Raw genomic sequence first — 24174 nt, 5'->3', positions numbered from 1 at the left:
GTATATGTAGCGTGTGTATGTAATAGCAGGCAGTAAGCAAAGCACAGTTCTCATTCAATGGGTTTCCCGTTCCTTCACTCCCGTTCCCTTTCCCGTTTCCATCTTAAGGCAAAGGAATGCATTGAAAGGAGGCCAAACGCCGGGAAGCCGCTGTTGTACGTTTTTTGTGATTGATCGGTAACAGAAAGCCTATGACAAATATCTCTCGTCCTGCATGAATCTCGAATAGTACACTGGTTAGAATGTCGGACTGGCAAGACGATACAATTGGTGATGTGAGTTCGATTCTCACTACAACGCTGTGGTTTTAATTTTTATTTTCTTGTTTCTGGGATGAATTATCCAATAGGAAGGAAATCCCATAAAATGTTTTTCTTGTTTCGCTTGAATGTAGTGGTCATCATTTTGGTTGGGAGCCGAGTCCTTATGCCAGTTACGGTTTTTCAAACATACCGTCTTCGGCACAGTGCACATTTCAGAGCATTATCGGCACAGAGATTTGCTAAAAAGGCATTGGATTTTTGCAACCTCTTCTATGGGTGTGTAAACTATTTGCTGACAACATAAACGTCAAAATTTTGTCTGGCGTTAAGTGCAACATATCTTTCTTCTCCGGGCGGACATTTAGTGTGAATAGAAGGGGCAACGGGCTAATTTGTACTTTCTTCCAAATTAAGTTATTTGAGTTCCTAAATAAGTTAGTTTGAAATTTTATTTATTTCGAGAAATGATCATTTTTTCGCCATTTTCCATCTTTATTCATCAATATCTCGAGTATGATACCTCCTACAGACACAACATTTTGAATTTCTCTTAATCAAGGTGTTAGTTTTTCATAAAAAATATAGAAAAAAATATTGGTTACAATCACTTTTCCGATTTTTGTCCGCCTGATCTCCCATAGGGGCCGTTCACATACCACGTGGACAACTTAGGGGGGGGAGGGGGGTATGGAAATGTCCACGCTTGTCCACGGAGAAGGGGGTAGGGGTTTGGGTCATGTCCACGTGGACATACTTACTTTCAAAATATTTTCAAAAGGTGAATAAATATTAAGATGTTTAAATCAAAATCTTAATATGGCACACCTTTCAAGTTTTCCAGTAGCTACTTGAAAGCAAGTGATAAATGTGATAATTAAAAATTTTAAAATTTTTTTTATATCAGGAAATAGTTATTCGGTTATACAAAATCAGCCATTTCTATAACAAAAAGGCAGAAGTGGTGTTTTCTAGCTGTCGAATTATAGGTATTTAAAGTAAAAACTTTTTCAGATCTGTCCACGTGGACATCCGAGGAGGTGGGTAGGGGTTTGCCAAATGTCCCCGCTTGTCCACGGAGGGGGAGGAGGGTGTCAAAAATCTCATTTTTCTGTCCACGTGGTATCTGAACGGCCCCATAGTGAGATGGCGCCGGATTTTTGCCAAAACAAAATTCAAGGTAAATATAAGAAAATTAAAAAAAAAATTACCAAAATCATAAATAGGTTTAAGTAATCATTTTTTGATGCTGAGAAAATCCTCTAAATTTGGTTGATGAAACAAATTCTATCAAAACGCGGTTATTTTGTTGGTCATAATCAGAAGCAAGTAAGTAACAACAATCGGTTATTCGGTAAAAATTACCAAAACTTATACAGTTAAAAATTACGAAATTTCGATATTATTTACCGGTATTCCGGGAATTATTACAGATATTCTGGTAAAATCCACCAGTTGTTGGGTAAATATAATCAAACTTTACAGTATAGCGGTAATAATTACAGGTTTTTCGGTAAAAGCAACAAATTTCTCGGAAAAAATTACAGGTTTTTCTGTAAATTTTACCGGTCAATCGGTAAATATTACCGAGTATTTAGTTTTTCGGTTGAACATTACCGACCTTTCGGTAATAAATCCAAGTATTTCGGTAAACGACTGACAGTTTGGTAATTTTTTATCCAAAAAGGTTCTTAATATTCGACGGCAGTCATTTATCTGCCAAGAAAAAAATTACCGAATAGATTACCGAGTTCCACATGTTGGAATTCAGTAAAAAAATAATAAGTTTGGTAATTTTTGTTCTTTGTGCAGTGAAGGCTAAAATACTTTTTTCGTTTTTCTGGGTAAAATTGAACGAAAGCACACGTGTTGTCAATTTGGTAGAAATCGGCGGAATCATCGCAACCGAGTAGTACCGCAATATCCTGCCCAAAAATCTCGAGGTATCCCTTTTCAAGATGGATCTCAAGGAGCATTTAGTTTTACGGCAGGATGATGATCTGAAGCATACGGCCAAGCTGACGAAGTCATTTTTCCGCTTCTATCGCATCAAACCCAAATTGTTGCAGCTGAATAAGGCTGGAACAAATATCAATTTCTTCTTTTGTCGCCTTACCTTGTCGCCTTAAAAATCCTTTTTTGCTTACCTCATGCACTGCACCGGGTCACCGAAGCTGCCAGCTTCAGATTTAATTAGTTGATACGACATCCTCTGAGCAACTGTCCCAAATTATCCGGCAAAATACCTTTTTTCACAAAGTAACTCACAGAAAATCACGAAACAACTTTATCAATTTCTTTCCGCACCAGATTTGTTTACAAACAAACCTCGACCTAAATCAACTGTGGTAATAATTCCAATCAATTTTGGGCACTCGTGCGTGACTAGACCCGTGTAAATTTCTTCAATTTATATCAATCCAAAAATAATTAAATCATACTTGAATTGTACCAAGAAATTTTAAAAGTGGTGATTTCGGATTAGAGAACAGACAATTTAAATCAAATGTGGTTTAATTCAATGCTTTATTCTTTGACTCCATTGATATTTCATTGCAAACTTCATTTTAAATCCATTGGATTAGTACAAAAAGATGTTCATTCTACTAAACTAAATAATATCTAAAAAAATACGAATAAATTAACTTAAATTATAATCATTTTCTCCTTATGGTTGGTAGCTAGATGCTTCTCGACTTGCGCAGCACCGGCAAACGTTTCCTGGCAGTAGCTACATTTGATGTCCCGCTTCAGGTCCCTATACTTTTGCTCCCGGTCCCGATGCTTTCTTAGATGCCGATAGTAGGACGGTAGCACCGCAAATGTACTCTGGCAAACGGTGCACTGATAGGGCCGCATTTCGGTATGCTGAGACCGGACGTGTTCTAACAGCCGTGGTCTGGGTGGGAGAAAATGGTAAATTTATGTGAAAATGGTTTTTGATTTGAATGATGAATTAGGTTACCTTATATTAGTACGGTATTTGCACATTTTACAACCGTATCGGCTTATTCCACGGTGTGATACTGCAATGTGAGCCTGCAAAGCGTCTTCTCTACCGTAGGGTTGTCCACATTCATCACATACGTACTTCACATTGTTAATTTTATCTTCGTGGCATCGCTGAAAAAATATATATGAGAAATTTATTGATGGCTCTTTAGAAGTGAAGTGCAAAGTTTGACTTACCTCATGTGCCACACAGGAACGACGAAGATAAAACGTTTTATCACAAAATCTGCAAGAAAATTTCATTTTTCTAGTGTGGATGTTCATATGAACATCTAAAAGTTGTTGATTCTTATAAGTGTGGCCACATATTTTGCACTGAACCATATTAGGCGATTTATTTTTGGGATTTTCTTCCAAAAGACGCCTAGTTTGATTTCGGGATTCTTTCAGTAGATTCATAGAATCTGAAGAATCATCCGATTCATCATAAATGTTGCCGTCGACAACGCTTGGCTCGTCTTTGATAATGAAGTCATCAAATCCAGTTGAACTGTTTCCTTCTGCATCAAAGTTATCATATTTCCCGTGTTGTCTGGAATCTGTTCGTTTGTTTAGTTCCGAGAAACTTTTTCGACACTGACGAGCGAATAGATAAAGTTCATCGAGGAAATCTGAACAACTCATGCAACATTGTAAGATGTTCGATGTTCGGTTAGCCGGAATCTGGAAAATAAATTTCGGCGTAATATTACTAACATTTCATTGGAAGTTTCATAAAAAGAGCTTGGAATTAAAATGCTCACCTCAATGCTTAAACTTTCTTGTAAAATTTCATGATATTTATTACCATGAAGACTTTCATCGAATATATGCTTTGTATCTCCCACAGTAACGGTATTGCAAATGCAGCAAATGGTTCTATCAGTATCGTTTTGTGGTAAGTCAACCGGTTTGTTATTTTGTTCCTCCAGTTGCTTGTCATTTTCTTTCAAGACTTTACTAGTTTCACTCTTGATAAAATCCTTTTTGGATTTTCTTTGGAAAACTATTACTTGGTCATCCGATCGATCCGTGTCATAGTTGGTAGCTGATAACTGTTCCTCTTCTATTGGTTCTTCGTCACTTATGACTTCTGGTTTGAAAATCTGCAACTGTTATTAAATGAAATGCCTCATGGTAGAAAATCGAAACTAAGCGTGGGTACATTTTAAATAATAGGCGAACACCCACCTGATCCTTAACCATTTTATTTTCTCCAGATGATTCAGCAATGCCCTGATTTTTTTCAATTTTGATTTGTGGGTTAGGCATGGTTCCAATTTTTAACCTGATAACGAAAAATAGAATGAATTAATACAAACTAGGAACCTAACTATGAAACAATACCTACCCTTTGGAAGAATCTGCTGGATTGTTCCATTGTTGCACATCGAAATGTGAAGCACAAATGCGACTACTTCGAACGGCAGTCATTCCTCTCGACTGGAAAACTGTTAGAAGTCTACTGTTGTTACATATCTGTAACCATTTCAAGCATCTGGAATGTTTAAAAGAACATTAAACGTTTTTTTTTAATTGTAACGTATAGGTAAGTTTTAAAATTGAAAGTTTCATTAAAAAAAATCATTTTATCTTGGGAATCCTCTACGTTTAGAGTAAATAATTGCTTTTCAAATTTGTCTTTAAAATAATATATTATATTCAATTATCAATAAGATTAACAACTTTCTATTAACGATGAATGAATTTTTAAGAAATGGAACTAGCTGTGAGTTGAGATGCCTTATATATTGTTAATTCAAAAAAAGTTAGTAAGTTTTATTTATCTTATTTAAAGGTCTTCAAATGACAATTAGATGATGCCGGATTAGTCAACATCGAAAACTTACAGCTCTAAATCTTGCGGGAATCCGAATCCCTCTCGCTTGGAACTCAGTATGGTTTTGCATCCAGGAATGGCACATTTTATATCGTACATTTTCTTTTAACACTAATGCTTTGAATGACTTAAAATTACTTAGAAAGAAAATTAGATTCATGAAGAAATATCCGATGGAAAGTCCGCCTCTCGAATGAGATTTGTTTACAAAACCGCATATCGAGGTCAACTGTGAACATTGAAATGTCAAATGCATGCATGTGTATGTGAACTCGGCACTCGAAACAAATGTGCCAGGTATTCTGATTTTTCAGGATTTGTCCTGATTTTGGAGAGACCGTCCTGATTTCACAAAAACCACAAAAACGACAAAAACGCTTGATGCAGGGGTGCCAGGTGGTTTTGTCAAAAATCAGGACTACGTGAAGCTAAAAATCAGGATTTTTCAGGACACTTCTTAATTCATGAAAATAATAAGGATTTCTGCTTAGATTGCATAAATTAAGGCGCAATACAGGTGCTGTAAACGCCTTGATTTATGCAACAACAGTTTGCAGCTTCTTGGATGGCCTGTGTAGTTTATATCGAAAAACACCATTTAAATATCATCTGAACCGAAGATTACCATCTGTTGAATGGGTTAAGCTATTTTATTACTTATTTATTCGATTTTCTCGTGTTAAACTACAAATTCGATTAAATTTGAGAAGTTTTTATGAAAATCAGGACAAATCAGGACATTTTAGGGACCAATTTTCAAAAATCAGGACAACTCAAGAGTTTTTGAAAAATCAGGACGGTCTGTCGAAACTCAGGACAAATCCTGATAAATCAGGACACCTGGCACCTCTGGCTTGATGTTAGGTATAGTGATGCCAGGTGATTTTGTCAAAAATCAGAACAACATGAAGAAAAAAAAACAGGATTTTTCAGGACGCCACCTCAATAGGGATGAACCATCCAGTTACTATTTTGTAGTCCTAAATTCCTCGAGGCTCAAAATTAAGTTAAAAAAATTCAACTAATTACTGAGCAATAGCGGTCCAAAGTGTGTCGGTAATCTTTTGGCTAACCCATTGTTAGTTTAAGAACAATTCAGTATTTTTAGCATCGATTACGAAACTCCTTTAAAAAAAACATGGAAATTTTATTTATTTAAAGAGGGTTTTAACCTGTTTTAACCATGCAAGGTCATTCTCCCTCTGACCAAATATATTGATAAACGATATCAGCGATATCAACCAAAGCGATCACGAAACTAATGAAACCTTGGAAAACTGATACTGTTTCAAACTAACTAGCTTTTGCACGTTTTCTAAACGGACGTAGAAACTTATCAATCTGTTTGTTTGATTGCTGTTGTTGTTGTTGTTGGGTTGTACATTTATTGGCTTGAGTGTCAAACTCATATAGCCAGAGGCATCTGTTTGTTTTGATCATCTGAATCGTTAATTGGTAAGAAATACGATAAATTTCAATGAATAAAGATAATTTTGTGTTGATACGCGAACGCTTAAAGTTAATTTCACACATCCCAAAAGATGAAAAATCCAGAAAAAAGACACCACCTTATTCACTTAAATTGCATAAATTAAGGCGAAAAACAGGTACTGTATGTAGTGATTACAGGTGGAAGAAAGATAAATATCCAAAAATGAGTAAAAACATGTTCGCATGTGATAATGATTAACACGCTTATGAAAAATCGAAAGTATGTTCTTTATCGTGTACACTCGTAATGCTGTCAGAATATAGAACGAGAGCGAGAACTCAAACGATGAGAGAACGAAAGAAAACAGCGTAAAGCGCGTCATTCTGTTAACGAATTTCACGAATAACAGTGGTGTTGAGTTTGCGTGAGAAATAATCTGGAAAATATCCCAAAAAATATAAGCTTCAAGTACGACAATGGCGCAGCTGGTCAAACCTACGCTTGGTAAGTTGTTGAAACCTATAAAAATAGTGAACGCAGCACCAATTCGAATAAAGATTCGGAACGAGTGCAAATTTAATGACGATGAAAGACTCGCGCTGGATGTTGGATAAATGACACCGATGAAAGACTCGGGGTGATTGACGGCATGATGATTCGATGAAAGACTCGAATTAAATGGCGTTTGATAATTTCGATGAAAGACTCGGAATAATTACATATGGTTGATTAACACCGATGAAAGACTCGGGCAGAACTTTTGATTGATTTGTTGCGTTGAATCAAGAAGTGATTGAGCGGTCATCCGATGGAAGACTCGGAATTATTAAACTTGAATTATGCCGATGAAAGACTCGGGCTGGAAATCTAATGATTCGATGAAAGACTCGAAAGAGAATTCTCCGATGAAAGACTCGGGCTTATAAACTGATGATTCGATGAAAGACTCGAACGAAATTTCTCTTATGAATTTTCCAATGAAAGACTTGGAATAATTAGTTATAAATTTTAAAATACCGTCAGGCAGAATTTTCTTATTGACTTGTTGATCAATGAATTAAGGTGATGTTTACAGGTTATCTGATGATCATAAACCGAAACGAATGAAAGACTCGGAAGAATGTTTATGTTTCGATGCAAGACTCGAAATATTCGTATTTCCGATGCAAGATTCGGATGAGTGTTATTCCGATGAAAGACTCGGAGTGCTTTTGCCAACTCCGATGTAAGACTCGGATTTGAATTAGATATTCCGATGAAAGACTCGGATGAGTTTTGATAATACAATGATTGTTTTTGGTTTTTCCGATGAAAGACTCGGATAAGTTCAACACTGAGATGTTGACTTAATCAGAATTTAAGAAGGATGAGAAATTATGGAAATTTAAGATTCTGAAATGAAAAATTAATTGTTATTTATCTGAAGATTCTGTATACTGACTGAATTTAAGTACTGAAATGATGACTCAATGAAGAAACTACCTTAAGGGTCGATGAGAATTTTGGTTGGAAGACTTTGTCTTTTCCAGAATATTGAAATCAATGATTCAATGAAGAGTCTATCTGCGATTAAATACTTAGAAAACAAAAAAAAAGAAATTGAGGATTATTTAGAATAAAATTATGATGAAATACTATGACGAATCAAATATTGAGATGATAACTTAATCAAAAATTTCGGAAGAAGTTCCATGTAATTAAAACTGATTGATATCAGAAAGATTGGGACTTTCATAGGGAAAGACTCGAAAAATGTAAGATGAAAATTTATGGTTCGATGAGCGATTTGAATGACAGTATAATTGTTAATATTCAGAGGAAAACCCTAACCTGATTCAGAAAATTGAGATAATGACTCATTGAAGAAATTAACTCTGATTAAAGACTCGGGAAATAGAAGTAGGCAGTTGTGGTTTGATGAAAGATTCGAATAAGAAATAATTTGGTTAATATACAGGTGAAAGCTGGCTAATATATAATAAATAAATATGACGTTGGATATTAATATAAAAGACTCTGACTGAATCAGAATATTAAAATGATAAGTCAATGAAAAATTCGGAATATGAAAGATGGAAATTCAATTTCCAATGAGTTAAGAATGATGATAAATGATAAATTTTAGATAAAAGACTAGGGGTCGTTCAGATTTGGGTCTCTCTCTCAGACGAAAGACTCAGAAAATAAAGGATCGATGAGAAATTCCAATGACAAAACTTTGATTAATATTTCGGTCAATATTCAGATGGAAGACTCTAACTTGTTCAGAATTTTGCGGTAACGATTCAGTGAAGAATCCTTCTCCGTTGGGAAATTCAAGAAATGATAGATGGGAATTTTTAGTGCGATGATAGAATCGAATGATTATATTATATTGATAGATATTTAGTTCGATGGAAATTTCTGACTGATACATGATACTGAAATGATGATAAATTGAACCAATTGGACGATAACGTTAGTAAAAAAACGGTGAAATTTTGTGTTTTCAATTTGTCCGTTGAATATGAAAAGTGAAAAGTGGAAATATGGAAGAGTGTGAAAATGAAGAGTCGATCTCTGATAAAAGACTCGATGAATTAAAGATAAGATGATAAATTTTAAACACAAATTGATAAATGCTTTGACTGGAAGATGAGTACTCGGATTTATTCAGAATGTTTCACTCTGATGAATACCTCGGAAATGAAGTTTACAGATTTTCGAATGCAAAAAAAGGTTATAGAGATGAATAAATGAAGTAATCCATCTCCGATTAAAAACTCGGAAAATGAAAGATACGGATTCTGATGAAAGTTACTAATGATTGCTATTAACATTTTTTTTGGTTTACATTCATATGATAGATTGTGACTTATTCAGAATATTTCTCTCCTATGAAAGGCTTGGAAGAATAAAAAATAAATAAAATTTGTGGTTCGGAGAGATATGTGAAGTTATTAAATATTTCGATTAATATTCATATGGAAGTAGAATCAAGTGATGACTCAATAAATCTAACTCCGATGAAAGACTCGGAAAGTATAAAATGAGAATTTATTGTTTGATGAGTGATTTCGATTCTAGAAATTTATGACTGGTTCGATTTATCTAAAGATGAAAGACTCTTACTTATTCAGAATATTCAATGAATCTCCTCAGAAAACGAGTACGGGACAATAATTATATTTTGATGATCGTTACTCGATGAAAGATTCGAGATTTGCGAAAAAAAAACAATTCGAGCTGTCTCATGAAAAATCTCAAGTAAGATATGAGTTGCCATAGTTGAAAAATGAAAAAGGCTCCATCAAGAAGTTTGAAGAAAAGTGGAAAAATAGATAGTTCTGTTGGAAAATTTGGCTCATATTTCGTCCACAATATAGCTCGGCTAGAGTAGAGGCGAGTGGCAATGTAGTGATTACAGGTGGAAGAAAGATAAATATCCAAAAATGAGTAAAAAACATGTTCGCATGTGATAATGATTAACACGCTTATGAAAAATCGAAAGTATGTTCTTTATCGTGTACACTCGTAATGCTGTCAGAATATAGAACGAGAGCGAGAACTCAAACGATGAGAGAACGAAAGAAAACAGCGTAAAGCGCGTCATTCTGTTAACGAATTTCACGAATAACAGTGGTGCTGAGTTTGCGTGAGAAATAATCTGGGAAATATCCCAAAAAATATAAGCTTCAAGTACGACACTGTAGACGCCTTTATTTTGATTGGGTTAAACTATTTTATTACGAATTTGTTCGCTGTCCCGATCATTAAATTTTTAATTCATTTATAATTTAGATATTTTTTGAAAATCAGGATAATTCAACACATTTTAAAGACCAATTTTAAAAACAATCTGGACAAAGCAGAACAATTTATGGGAAGGTCTCTCGAAAATCAAGGCAAATCCTGAAAAATCAGAACACGTAATACCTCTGCAGGCATTTCCTGAGCAGGAGTACCAGATGGTTTTGTCGAAAATCAGAACGTCGCGAAAATAAAACTCAGGCTTTTTCAGGATACCTTTGAATTTATGAAAATAATTCCACACTTTTACTCACGTTAAAGCGGGTTACCTGTCAACGGTGCACATTAGGAATCATAAAGTGGTCCAACAATTTCGAATTATTATAAACTTTAAATTACTTTTATTATCCTATACCAACACTGTTGGTGTAAAAATATTTTTTTGGACAATCGCCAAATTTAGTTAAATAAATAATTTTTTAAATTCAGTTTAGGGGCCGTTCAGATACCACGTGGACAGAAAAATGAGATTTTTGACCCCCTCCTCCCCCTCCGTGGACTAGCGTGGACATTTGGCAAACCCCTACCCCCCTCCCCGGATGTCCACGTGGACAGATTTGAAATAGGTTTTTTAAAATACCTACACAGAAATTTTTTTTGACTATTACGCGTCACTGAAAACTGCAACCTTTAAAATAAATCACCTGTAATTAACAAAACCTGTAATTTTTAATTGTTTTCCTTGAAAGTTAACGAAGAATCATTTATTATTACAGCAAATGTCCTGTTAAAAAAGTAGTACACTAAAAATTAAATGTCACGTAGTCATGTTTTCGACCTGTAAAATTATGGTAAATGTCCTGCTCGTTTTTGTTATAGGAAATTTGCGTAATTTTACAGGAAATAATTTTTGCTGTGTATAACTTGACAGATAGAAAAACCACTTTTTGCCTTTTTGTTATAGAATTGGTTGATTTTGAAAAAAACCGAGTAAGAATTTCCTGGTATCACAAAAACTATTAATTTTGTAAATTATTATACTTGTCACTTGCTTTAAAGTAGCTACTAATTGTTAAAACTTAAACTGGAAAGCTTCGCTATTTCAAGATTTTGATTTAAACCTCTTAATATTTATTCACCTTTAGAAAATATTTTTAAAGTAAGTATGTCCACGTGGACAAGACCCAAACCCCTACTCCCTCTCCGTGGACAAGCGTGGACATTTCCATACCCCCCTTCTCCCCTCAAGTTGTCCACGTGGTATGTGAACGGCCCCTTACCAGGCTTGACTAAAATGCATCAAAATGCAAATCAAAGACTCACCATTTAAATCTCGTTTCCATATGCTGGAAATATGATTGTTTTCCATCACTCATTTGTTCATTTCAAATTATCATCCATCCAAACATCAATTTTTATGATTCCAGCTAGTAGTATTTGTTTGAGTATTTTATCGCAAGTTTTTGTAAATTAAAAAAAAAATGGTGTACCGTCAAACGGGGCATCATGCAACAGCGGGGTTGAATGCAACATTTATATATCACCACACAGATTCAATTTTTAATTGATTGTGATGAGATAAATTTATCTTTTAATGACTACAAAATGATGATGACATAGTTTCTTGAATCCTTAGATAGTTTTTTTAAGTTTTTGATTTTCATATGAAATTTGAAAAATCGAACAATGAATGTACAATTTTTAACATTTTTCGATGCCGTAAATAACTTTACCCAGTATGACGGATTGGCTTGATAATATCACCTACAAACTTTATACTGGTTTCCTCATCCTATACCAACATTGATCATGTGGAAATATTTTTCGAACAATCACTCAATTTTTTTAAATAAATATTTTTATAATTCAGTTACCCGTCTGGGGTAAAATGCAACAAAATGCAAATCGGAACAAATTCTCATAAATCGCGTTTCCATATGCTGGGATATAATTCTTTTGCATTATACTTTAGTAAACATTAAAATTTCATCCATTCCTAGATTTATTTTTATGATTTGAGCTAATAGAATATTTTGTAGTATTTTTTACCCCTAAATGTATGCAGAAGATTAACACTTTTTTCTTAAAAACATTTTTATCAGAAAAAAACTAAAAATTTAATTCGAACAAAACCAAAATTTACTGCAATCGGTGCTTTATGCGTTATGACATCACAAATGTATCAAAAACTATAAATTTTTAATCGTTTTCATTTGATTTTTCATAAATTACAGAGTTTGTTGCAACTTACCCCATTTTCTTAGTAGGGTGAAAATCGCATGTTTTTGTAAATTTAAAAATAACTGGTGAAACCAATAATTTTTCTGACTACGTCAGTTTGGTGGCCCATCTACCTTAAAACTTTTGATGTACAAGAGGTATGATTATCTGTAAGCATTAAGATTTTAGAAGCCATTGAAGTTGAAAATTGTTGCATGTTGCCCCAGTTGACGGTAACCAATAACTTTTCTGACTATGTTAATTTGATTTCCCATCAACCTTAAAACTTTTGATGTAAAAGTGGTATGGTTATCTGTGGACATTAAGTTTTAAGAAGCCATTGAAGTTGAAAAGTGCTGCATGATACCCCGGTTGACGGTAATCAAAATCTTCCATGAAAAAATAGACATCTATTGTTTCGGAACGTTAAATTAATTGAAAATCAAATTATGATGCTTGAAAAATTTATTGTGTGACCACGACTTAGTAGATTCAGGACGATCACGAGGATCAAGAGTGAGTTATAATTGTGTTGGTAAACCGAATTTCCACCACCGTTCTGTTCATGTTTGAAAATGGCCTCACGAAGTCCTCCATATGAGACACTTCCTTCGGAACGGTTCTATCGAAAGGATATCCCATATTTCGGCGATCCGGATAACGCTGATCCCGCAAGCCACAGTATGAATGAGAATCGTTGCAGTTGACATGCCTAGAATGTATTTAAATTTTAAATTATTTAGTATGGGAAAAATATTGAAAAACTAACTCATCGAATTCCTGATTGATGGAATCACCCTTGTAGTCGGAAATCATGACAAACAGATCGTACGGTAGTCCTTCTGGAGATCCTTTAGGCAACAGCAGATGATCAGGCCAACCACAGTTGCAGAAGCGATAATTTTCCGCATTAGGCATCACCGAGATGTCCTGGCGCCGGAAACTTCGCTCAAACGGAATCGTTACGCTGGATTGATCTGACCTCCGGACTATGTTGTTGGCTCCGGGTGTCACTAAAATATAGGCAAAATTTAAGATTGTTGATTCAGATGACAGGAAATCCAAAAACTCACAATCAACGACAAACTTATCCAATTCGATGGCATAACGGCGCTGCTGGTCGAACGGAATCGGTTTACCAAACGGATAGTAAATCGGTGCCAGGAAAATGCGAACGGTTCCACGTTTGGGTTTCTGTGAGTCATTAATAGCGGTAATTCGATAGACAAACGGGGCGTGCTGTAGATGAGTAAAAGTAGCCAAAACATTTCCCTCGGGCCCGAAATCCAATCCGACGGCCAAATCGACCTGAGACCGTTGCCAAAATGTTAGCAACCGATTGGTGGCTGCTTTGCCGCTCGTGACTTGAACCGAAACATCCTTCACCGTGATACCAGGGAACCCTAGCTGTTGCTTCTTATAAGGTGCCAATTTCCGCTTATACGCTTCGAACAGTTCATCCACGTGTCCATGAAGTCGATAAAATATGGGATCACGCATGGCCGTTGCCACATCGCCAATCGCCCCGGGTCCTTCCAAATAGACACTTTCCGGATCGTGAATGTAACCGATCATGATGTGCATCATCGAATGAATGTTTCCATAATAGGGGATGTTAACGGATAGGATGGTATTTTCCATGATGTTTCCCAGCACGTCGATTCCCTCGGTTTCCGTCAAAGGAATGCGTTGACCGTTGGCCTGGAAATTATAAAAATGTTAAAAAAAACTAGGTTTAAATATCCAGACTTACTCAAACCCATACAAAATCCATTGAAAGCTTCATGAAAAAAAATAAATTTAAGTGATGATATATTATGGAAATGATGAAGTTGTAACCTCTTTTCGATAAGAAATTCGACAAAAATGGCATATGATATAACATCTTAAAATTAGTTTATAATGAATGAGGTTTAAAACCTCAAACTGTTGCATTTAATGCTGCCCCGTTAGACGGTATTATAAAAATAATGAAGTTGTAACCACTTTCCGATAAGAAATACGACAAAAGTGGCATTTTATAACATTTTAAAATTAGTTTCCAAGACAGAATTCCATATTGGCGATCCTGCCAGGAGTACAACCTGGTGGTTTTCAGAAAAAATTCTCCGAGATTCGCCCGATTTATTATTTTAAAAGTAAAGTGTTTGATTTTTGTCAAAATGGCGATCAACAAAAGTTGTCCTTTCCAGTGAAGAAAGAGAGCGAGAGAAAGCAAATGCCAACCAGACCAAGGTGTGTTTCAAAAAACCTTGAACCAGGCCAGGAGGCGATGGTGAGAGTAGGCAGTCATCGTAAAGCTTGCTGAGCAGAGCGTGCCTAGAAGGCCGCTCGTAGAAAAGCGTGCTTGGAAAGCTGTTCGGAGAAAAGCGTTGCTCCTTGAGGAAAGCGTGCTTGGAAAGCCGCTCAGAGAGAAGTGCGCCTGATAGGTCGCTTGACGTGCTTGGAAAGCAGCTCGGAGGAAAGTGCGCCTGGGAGGCGAGTCTGTATACCCGTTTGGAGAAACCCGTTTGATAAAAGTGAGGTTGGAAAATCACCAGGAAAAAGTGTGGAAAACCGCTTAGAAAAAGGCGTGCTTGGAAAGCCACTCGATGGAATTGCACCTCAAGAACAGCATGAAAGTGCACCTGGAAAGCATCTTAAACGCTCGAAATAGCGCCTGAAAGGCTGCTGAGTTATTGTGTGCTTCGAAAGCCGCTTGATAGAATCGCCTTAGAAAGAGCGTGCGCGATTTTATCGAGTGGCTTTCCAAGCACGCTTAAGCGGTATCCACACTTTTTCCTAGTGATTTTCCAACCTCACTTTAATCAAGCGGTTTTCCCCAAACGGGTATCCATATACGCCTTCCAGGCGGCCTATCTTGCGCATTTTTCTCTGAGCGGTTTTTCAAGCACGTCAAGTGGCCTTCCAGGCTACAAGCCAGGATAACACTTAAGGAACTGTTGTATCCCCGGAGACGAGGTGATGTTGATAGTAAAAACCCGGGGTACAATTACAAAAATGAACTATATTTAACGGAGTATAATCTTTAACGCGTGTGCATTCCTCAACTGCGGAATTTAAGATGACAACCTTCAATGTTACATGGCAATCGTGACGTCAATCCAATTGACATCTCACTGTCAGAGGGATGAGCCCAATGCAACACGGAAAATAATAAAAAGGTAAAATTTACCGAGTTAGCAAAGGTGAACGCTCGTGAAAGCCAAAAAGGTAACTTCTACCTCTTCGAGGTGAAACTCACCTCACAGTGAGGTAAAATTTACCTGAATCGAGGTTGGAAAAAAGGTACAATTCACCGAGAAAAAAGGTGAATCCAAAAAAGGTAAATCTTACCTCGTAGCGAGGTGAAGTTCACCTGAATTGAGCTCGATAAAAAAGTATAATTCACCTAGAAAAAAAGGTAAATCCAAATAAGGTAAAACTTACCTCGTAGCGAGGTGTAATTGACCTGGATTGAGCTAAACAAAACGGTACAATTCTTCTAAAAAAAAAAGTAACTATTCGCCGAACCCGTTCATTGAGGTTAAGCTGTTTCACGCAGAGAAAACTAGGCTTTTGAAACAAAACAAAACTGATTTTGAGTCAAAACTTTAATTTTTTTGAATCAAACTCCTGTTTTATTTGAATCAAAAACTTTTGTTTTTGGTTCAAAAAAATATTTTTTGAAAGAAGGAATTAATTCTTTGAACTAAATATTTTTGGATTTTGATTTTAAGCAAATACTTTGATTCTAAATAAATGGTAATTGAGCTTATTTCTTTTGAAACTAAATCAAATTTTTTTGAACCAAAGAAAAATGCTTTTGAACTTAAAGAAATGATTCCCTCAAATAAAAACTTCAGCCTTTGATTCCAAAGATATTTTAATTTGACTTGCAAGAAGAACAGATCTTTCGGAAATCGAATCAAGTTTGGCTGGTCGTGTGAAAATGTAGATCAGAGTTAGCTAAATTATAAGGATTCATGATGATGGTAAGTATGTCAATTACAGAGTGAATATTGAAGATTTTCTATAAGTGATTGCGTTCTTCCAGGACCAGGGCCGACGGATGGTTTTTTTCAAGTCCCTGGATGCCCCAACCGAGGTGAAAGCTGCACAAGATGACACCACTCCAAATCCAGCGGTCAGGTCGACGAAAATTAGGACCGAATGATTCGATGCTAGTGAAGCAGTTTGTAACTTTTAGTGTTTCATTTGAAAATAAAAATATATTTAGCATCTAAAATTCTTTCTTTTCATTATTTGAAATTCCTTATAGGAATTTCAAAACAACAGGAAATATTTCTTCCAATTGGAATAAATGAAAATGGTTCAATGAATAAATGCTTTTAAATCTAAATCTAGGTTACATTGTGGCAAAAGAAAATAACATTGAAACAAATGAAACTGTTTTTGGAATCAAAGCTTTCATATTTTGAATCAAAGATTTTTCAAAAGAAAAAATCTTTGAAACAAAGGGAAATGTATTTGAAACAAAACAAAAATTAATTATCCCAAATTCAAAGGAAATTTTCCTTTGTTTTTGCGGCACTTTCCTTTGAATTAAAAAATCTTTTCGCTGCGTGTTTGTCATTCTAGGAACAAGTTTTGCTTTGTGCCTAATATGTGAAAATCGGAATAGAATGGTAAGTGTTTTTAAATATCATTTAGTTGTGCTGGTTCTCGTCATAATACTATTGATTTTGTTTCAGATCGGCCCATAGAGCTTTGAGGTGTATTCTACGTCATCCTCCAGCCGGAAAAGCCGAACCTGACCGGATTAGTCGAACGGAGGAGGCTATGAATGTACGCAACCCAGGTGGATTCAGCGGCCATGGCGGCTCAGAAGAACGCGAAGCCGAATTACCAGCTCCTATTTATCTCCAATAAATATCAATTTTGAAAGAATTTTGTATTTTTTTAATTCTTATTGAAGAAAACAATCAAACCAACCAGCATTTACCATTTAAATCAGTAAATGGGAAAACAGTATTATTTACTATTTTGCTAGGTGAATGCGAAAAAGGTAAAATTTACCTTTTTGCTAGGTAAATTGAAAAAAGGTAAATTTTACCTTTTTGCTAGGTGAATGAAAAAAAGGTAAAATTTACCTCGAAAGAGGGGTGGAAAAAATTCAACTCGCAAAAAGGTAAATTTTACCTTTTTTTTATTTTCCGTGTACGAATATCTCTAGGGCAGTGGTCGGCAACCATTTAAGTCGGAAGAGCCAAAAACATCAAATTTTCAAAATTTCTGAGTTTGAAAGAGCCACATTAAAGTTTTATCGTATTTGTTTTGAATAAAGAAATCAAAACATATACATGATCAATGAACACAAATTAACAAAAATAACATTAAACCCATTAGAGTTTTTTCTAACTCTTGGAGTTTTCTTTTAAATTTGTTTCTGGTTACATCTTGTTCTAAGTACATGGATTTTCTTCTGGATCATCATCTCTTCTAACATGGTTTGATTGTTTATCAATTTTAAAAGGTTGCCAAATATCGAATCATGCAAGATTTAAATCCATATTAAACTTAAATGAATACCTTGCAAGAAGTGAAAGATTTGAACACATTTATAAAAGCAGAATAATTATTTCTTCGGCAGAGAAAAGCTTTTAAAATAACGAAATAGTAAGATAAAAAAAAAATCTTCAAATTATCAAGCTTTTCTGAGACATTCTCCAAATTTAGCTATGTTTTCCAAAATCCAGACGTATGAGATAAAATTCAACAACAATTCAGACACCCACTTTTGTCAGATGATATTAAGATAATAAAAAAATAAAATTTATGTAATCAAAAATTTTAATTTTCAAAAATTAGGCTTCTGACAACTGGTAGAATTTTTAAAATTCATGAAATCAAGCAAACGTGTCTTCAGACTTTTAGGCGTCTGGAAAATTCAAAAATCTCATTTTATGTGACATGTGATTCTTCAATATTGTGCGTCCAATTGAATGAAAAATGAAATTCATTCCAATGTATATTATTCATCAATGCTTTCTAAAGCTGCTTCTGCTTTACCAGTTTAAATCTGTAATAATTTGATTTTGTAGCCTTCACAGAAAATTTGTGACAAATTATAAAGGAACAGTAGATTTAAACTGGCATAATCAGTTTCGAAACAAAAATAAATAAAAATAAACAAACGGTGATAAACTCTTAATCGAAAAGAAATATATCCGTACAAAATTTGTGTGCTTTTGGTAAATATTAACTGCACGCATGAAATTTTTAATTGTGTTCAAACACTCATAGGTTTACATTTTTTTTCAATAGCCTGTAATTAAGTTTTCAAATAGTTTTTCAGAATTAAAATTTTCATTGGTTCTCAATGCTTATTTCAGTTTAAAAAGCTTTCAACCTTCAATTCTAAATTCTCAATTCTTGGTTTTGGAATTTTGTATTTGAATTTCATGTAGGTATCTATTAACTTTTTTAATCCGTTATTTATTGAGTAGGATTTCCAGAATTTTCTTAGACGTATTCCGGAAGGCGAATCCGGGCATTGGGCTTCTAAATTGTAAAAACTCAAAACCGGGTAATATCCGGGCAAATCCAGCCAAAACCTAAGAAATTCCAAAAAAGGCAAAAAAACTGGAAAATAAACACATGAAAAATTATTTTTAGCAAGGCACATATGTACAACAGCGGTGTTCAAATCTTATCTCACAATACCAAAAAAATTTATGCGAATTTATTTCGCTAAAACAAGTTGAAAATAAGGAATTTCGTAAAAAATGTGAATAATTCGGAAAAAATCGGGCCTATCTCCTCAATATCCGAACTGAATCCGAGTCAATAGAACCGGACCAGGCATCCTCCAATTTTTTTTCTTTGAAAATCTGCGAAAGCCCCAATTAAACCGGGCAATCGAGAATGCTAATGAGGTATCAATATTATGGTTTCACGCGTCAAAGTTGTAAATATTTTTCGAAATGGTAGATTAATTCTAGCCAGATTTTGTAAATTTCAACTGATTAATTTTCATAGAGGGCAAAAGAGTGATTGCGGGTGCTTAAATTATAAAACTTGATGAGGGTTTCATTGTTTGAAAACAAAACAGAGGCTGTCTAAGAACTATTTTTTTGAAAATTGTTTTTCCTGAGTTTGTGTTTGTTTGATTCAAAAATATACACACGTTTTGGAAATAAATAATTTTATTTATGTTATATTGTATTAAAACAACAGTAATTCTTCGCATTTACGGTTAATGATAAATTAAATCCTGATCTTTACTTTCCACTTGTTTCTACAGAGGATGCAATTTTAGAATTTTCTTCTGGACTCATGAAAATCCGTTTGCCAAGTTACAAGACTCAATTATCGCTTTAGCACGATATTATAAGTATTATATTCAAAAATATACATAATATAAGCACAGTGAACTGAAGAGCCGCAGCTTTAGATCAAAAGAGCCGCTTGCGGCTCGCGAGCCGCAGGTTGCCGACCTATGCTCTAGGGTGATCAGGTGTCCCAACAGGAACGAATTCATAAGTTCACATAGAGCTGTACAAAAGTTCTGCAGAACTTTTTTGCTGTTCAAAATACTATTTCGAGGTCCATGGAATGAAGATCCAACAAGTTCATTCAAAGCTCAATAAAAGCTTCAAAGTACTAGTTTGGTTTCTGTTTCTACTTTTTGAGTACTTTAAAGTTGGTATGAAGAAGAACAATTTACTTTTTACGAACTTCTCATTTTTTCCACATGAGGTAGCTATCATCGGAGTAGCAACTACTGAAATGTACGGTTTATCTAAGCGCATGCTCAATAGTTCGAAAAAAATCTGTTTTTTTTAATTGACTACAATATGAATACTCTTTTGTAAACTTGAAAGTTTTTAATAAGTTCCAACAGGCGTTCAAAGGCAACTTCGCAAATTAGGAATTCAACTCATGTTTGCATAAACTTACACGTCGTTACTTGGGAAACGACAATGTCAAGAACACATTTAGTTCCGAAAGAACTTTTTGACAGCTTAAAATGGGAATGAAGTAGAAATTACGAACTGAAAAGTTGTTTTAAAGAAAATCATCACATCAAGCAAAATCGTTGCCTACTCATGATGTTCATATAGAGCAGCAAGTATGTAGCTCGATTTTCAAGCGGGAGCTCGGGTTCGAGGCTTGGTAAAAACATCTTATTGAAATGTGAGTTAGTAACAAATATGATTGATTGATTTGAATCAAATTATAGCGGACTTAAGAAGGTAGCACATGAAGGATTGGAGAAGTAATCTTTTAGATTTTTTGTGTTGCTTATAAAAGTGCTTTTAGAAGCTGGTTAGAAGTTATTTAGCGATTTATACGAACTTTTTGTCAACTTTAAAGGTCCTTTAGCTGCCAAAAAATTGAGCTGAAAAGAAGTTGAATTACAATACAAGATTGAGCTCATTAAACCTGATAGAGGAATGTTATCCGAACTTTTGGTTGCTTGGGTTATCAGTTCCAGTTTACCAAGAAAACTATACTTTGCACTTAATTTCATTTAAATTGGGTTTTCTGCTATTCAGAGATACCGTAATCCGGGGTAAGATTGACCACTTTTTTCATAACTATTATTTTTTCAGTTAAGGGGAATGTTCCATGTTTCATATTTTTAAACCCAGTGCTCGACTCCTATGAACGTAAAACATGGTTGCAGAAATTTATTAGACTACTTTAAATTTGATTTAAATACCGATTTCGTCTTTGTTTAGAATTTGATGCTTTAGGGTAACATTGATCAGTCTCTATGTTGACGGTTTTAACGAGTTTTTTTATCATAAAGGAAACAAAACACCTTCATAATATTTAATAACGCTAGTTTATCAATTGCTAAGGCAGTTCGGAACAAACTCAAATGATATACAATCAATCATGCAACTCTACAAAATTTAACACAACGCTTTCGGTGGCTCAAAGATACTAAATTTGTAACTTTTGGTCCAGTGAATTCTGAGATATATAATGCTGAATTTAGGTATCTTGGTTTAGATTTCTTCGCGGTCCAAAAACAACAACCTCGCGGTCCTTAACGTGTTAAGGCCGAACACCAATTAAAATCAAAAGATGAACTGGATGCTGCATAAATCAAGGGGCTAAATTTTTAAACATCACTTATAAAATTTAAACTGCAAAACAAATGAAATTTTGCCTTCATTCAATTCCCTAGGCACTCGCAATATTCCCCTTTAATTTTTTTCTTCAAATTTTACCATTTGATAGGGTTTCTTGCCTTTTGTCATAGACCGGCTTACTCTTGGAAAATGTCCGAAATACAACAAAAACTATACATTTATTAAGGAAAAAAGTTGAACTCTCACATAAACCAACCTGTTTGCTTCAAAACGCTTTGATTTCATCAGGAAGGGTGTTTGTTTGCGAGCCTTCGAAAAAATAGATATTTTAAGATTTTGAAATTACATTTTTACTAGCATTTGAAACTTTCAAAAACAAACCAAGTTTTTCCCAATTTGAAACTCAACTTATGGATTTTTAAAAGTAGAAAAAGATTTGAGATATTATAACTTTAGACTTAGTTATTGATGATTATGTGTAAAATTTTTATGTTGATTAAAGTTACCCCGGTGATCAATGTAACTCCGTTTTACGGTACTCATTTCTGTTCAAAAAAATATTGCGAAATGGCTGATCGTTGAGCATGCAACTCGTTGAAAAACTTTCAAATTTGATCTTGTGTTTAATCTTATTTCTATTGCAAATTTGAGAAATTGTATTTTTTTTTAATTGTGGTTTAAAAAAGTTAAAAAAAAATGGTAAAAATTAAGTTTGACATAGTAAAGGAATTAGTTTACTCACAGCTAGAACACTTCCCGAGTTGACAGCTTCCATCCACCGACCGGTCCAGTTTTCAATCTCCAAAATGGTTCCCACGGCGTCGTCTGCTGGTCGATTCACGTGCTGAGATGTAACAAAAAATTGCTTTCACTATCACGAGGAAATTTTGACTTGAACTTCAAAACACTTACGCTCAAAACCGAATCCTTAGGGCGTGCAGAATAGCTTACGTTCAGGGCACTGTTCAAAATTTTTGGGAAATACGCTTCGGCAATTGGCGCGCGCAAATTGTTAAGCGGAACGGCTGCCGGCAGCAGATTACAGAACCGTTCCACATTGTACCTGGCCATGATTTGCCGATGCATGTAATAGAACAGTTCCCCGCGTCTGTCCTTATTGACGACCTCCAGCGGACCATCCATGGGATAAATCAAATGCCAGTGCCAATGGTGCAGATTGACTCCGATGTCTTCCCGGAAGTAGGAAAGCCGCTGTTCGATTTCCGCTTCCGATGCCGTGAAGTTCAGTGGAATTTCCATGGCCACTCGCTGCGGCAAATCTACCACGAACCCTTCCTCTCGCAGCGAGGGAAATAGTTTCGGATCAACGAAGCGTTTGGGGAACATTTCCAGTAAAGATGGAACCGGAACATCGGCAGTGTCCTTCCGATGTAATAGCACCGTGGCCAGAGCGTACTGGAAGAGAGTGGGATTGAGACGATCTCTCGCGTAAGCCGCTAGCGAAAGGAGTGATTCCGGGTCCGGTTGCTTCAGAAAATCTCCCACAAGTCTACCGGCAATATGCCGTTGGCTGTTACTGAAAAAGTTGTAACTTCCTTGCCGGGGAATCATTTCAGCATAGCTAAGATCCGGTAGGTCTATCTGCTTCACCAGAATATGCTGACTTGCGGTCGATCCAAACTTTTGAGCAATCGCCCCGGCAACCGAACGATAACGATCCTTGTAGTAATCTTTCGGGAGATCCATAAAGGTTTTCCCGTTGTATTTCGGGTAGAACAGCGGCTCCCATGGCCGTGTCATCAAACACAAGAATCCCGTTTTCCAGTCGGTCATTTTGCTATCTAACTTGAATGTTACGCTTCGAAGAGTAAACTGATTATGATGTGCCAAAAATCTGTAATTTATACGTCCAAGTCTAATTACATTCAAACGATCTTGTAACTAGGAACCGTGATTCAAGTTCAAGTTCATTATCCGCAGTGAAACCGCAAAATCGTTTTCTAAACTGATCGGTGCATAAGAAGAGCGTTGTACTTAATCAGTGATAATATCTGCCAATTTGTTGTCAAGCATGGAATCTGTAGAGATTCTGCGGTGTGTCTTTTGACCGTTACTCGATTTGCTAAAAAGATGCTATACTTTAAAATTTTAAACGATTTGCATCGAGTCTTATGTGATCGATTCACTTCATGCATAGCGTATTCTAGTTGAAAAATATGTAAATAAATTGTATTAAAAATACAACAAAATAAACAAAATGGCTTTTTCTAGTTTGATAAAATTATTAATTGTAAGATATATTTCCTAAAATTTAAATAAAAACCCGAAAATATGTATATTTTTAAGGGGTTGTGAGAATTTTTCTTATCTCTAAACATCAAATTGTGAACTTGAACGTTTAATTTGAAACTTTTTTCAACAATCATACTTAGAGATCTAGCACCTATAATTTCGAGGAAAAAAAAATTAACTCAACTTCAAAGAATCTCAATGCGGATTTCGTTAATATTGTTGTTTTTTTTTAATGTTTTATTTCAATTTTTACCCTGAATTCATTCCTAAATCGAATTCCTACTCTGAGTTCTGAATCAACCATTACAAATTAGTTTAAAAATCTATTTTAAAAAATCTGAACAAAGAACTTCATTTTTCAAAAATAACGTATGAAGCTCAAATCTAATGTACTGAGTTCGT

At 35.1% G+C, this 24174-nt stretch overlaps 3 protein-coding genes across 3 annotated transcripts in view; all 3 read right to left on the bottom strand.

Annotated features, from left to right (window-relative positions):
- LOC129751143 (zinc finger protein 28-like) overlaps positions 1-2568 on the bottom strand; it is a 35474-nt gene extending 32906 nt beyond the window's left edge. The window contains exon 1 of the mRNA XM_055746461.1: positions 2408-2568. Coding sequence (XP_055602436.1) covers positions 2408-2469 — 62 coding nt within the window. The 5' untranslated portion in view covers positions 2470-2568. The remainder of the gene's footprint in view (positions 1-2407) is intronic.
- Positions 2569-2767: 199 nt separating this feature from the next.
- Positions 2768-5290, bottom strand: LOC129756350 (zinc finger and BTB domain-containing protein 41-like). The gene is made up of 7 exons (XM_055753208.1): positions 5102-5290; positions 4603-4749; positions 4443-4539; positions 4016-4363; positions 3450-3935; positions 3226-3383; positions 2768-3159 (listed from the first exon to the last, which is right to left on the bottom strand). Exons 1-7 carry the CDS (start codon positions 5188-5190, stop codon positions 2907-2909), a joined length of 1578 nt encoding a protein of 525 aa, XP_055609183.1. The 5' UTR covers positions 5191-5290; the 3' UTR covers positions 2768-2906.
- A 7642-nt stretch (positions 5291-12932) lies between these two features.
- Positions 12933-23328, bottom strand: LOC129756975 (phenoloxidase 8-like). The gene is made up of 5 exons (XM_055754056.1): positions 22432-23328; positions 22262-22363; positions 13546-14173; positions 13242-13485; positions 12933-13184 (listed from the first exon to the last, which is right to left on the bottom strand). The coding sequence occupies exons 1-5, from the start codon at positions 23311-23313 to the stop codon at positions 12983-12985; spliced, it is 2058 nt and encodes a 685-aa protein (XP_055610031.1). The 5' UTR covers positions 23314-23328; the 3' UTR covers positions 12933-12982.
- Positions 23329-24174: the final 846 nt, after the last annotated feature.

Source organism: Uranotaenia lowii, chromosome 3, assembly GCF_029784155.1.
Source record: "Uranotaenia lowii strain MFRU-FL chromosome 3, ASM2978415v1, whole genome shotgun sequence".
Classification (NCBI taxonomy): Eukaryota; Metazoa; Arthropoda; class Insecta; order Diptera; family Culicidae; genus Uranotaenia; species Uranotaenia lowii.
Note: the sequence above shows the minus strand (reverse complement) of the source record. Positions and strands in the feature narration are given on the sequence as shown.

Bases quoted from the DNA above. Each gene is read 5' to 3' on its own strand.
- LOC129756350 (XM_055753208.1), bottom strand. From the start codon at position 5,190: ATGTACGATATAAAATGTGCCATTCCTGGATGCAAAACCATACTGAGT. The intron at 4,750-5,101 runs GTAAGTTTTCGA...TAAACATTCCAG, and splicing joins TTCCCGCAAGATTTAGAGCT to ATGCTTGAAATGGTTACAGA. The intron at 3,384-3,449 runs GTAAGTCAAACT...ATATTTTTTCAG, and splicing joins GTTCCTGTGTGGCACATGAG to CGATGCCACGAAGATAAAAT.
- LOC129756975 (XM_055754056.1), bottom strand. From the start codon at position 23,313: ATGACCGACTGGAAAACGGGATTCTTGTGTTTGATGACACGGCCATGG. The intron at 22,364-22,431 runs GTAAGTGTTTTG...GTTACATCTCAG, and splicing joins CTAAGGATTCGGTTTTGAGC to CACGTGAATCGACCAGCAGA. The intron at 13,185-13,241 runs GTTAGTTTTTCA...AATACATTCTAG, and splicing joins ATCAATCAGGAATTCGATGA to GCATGTCAACTGCAACGATT.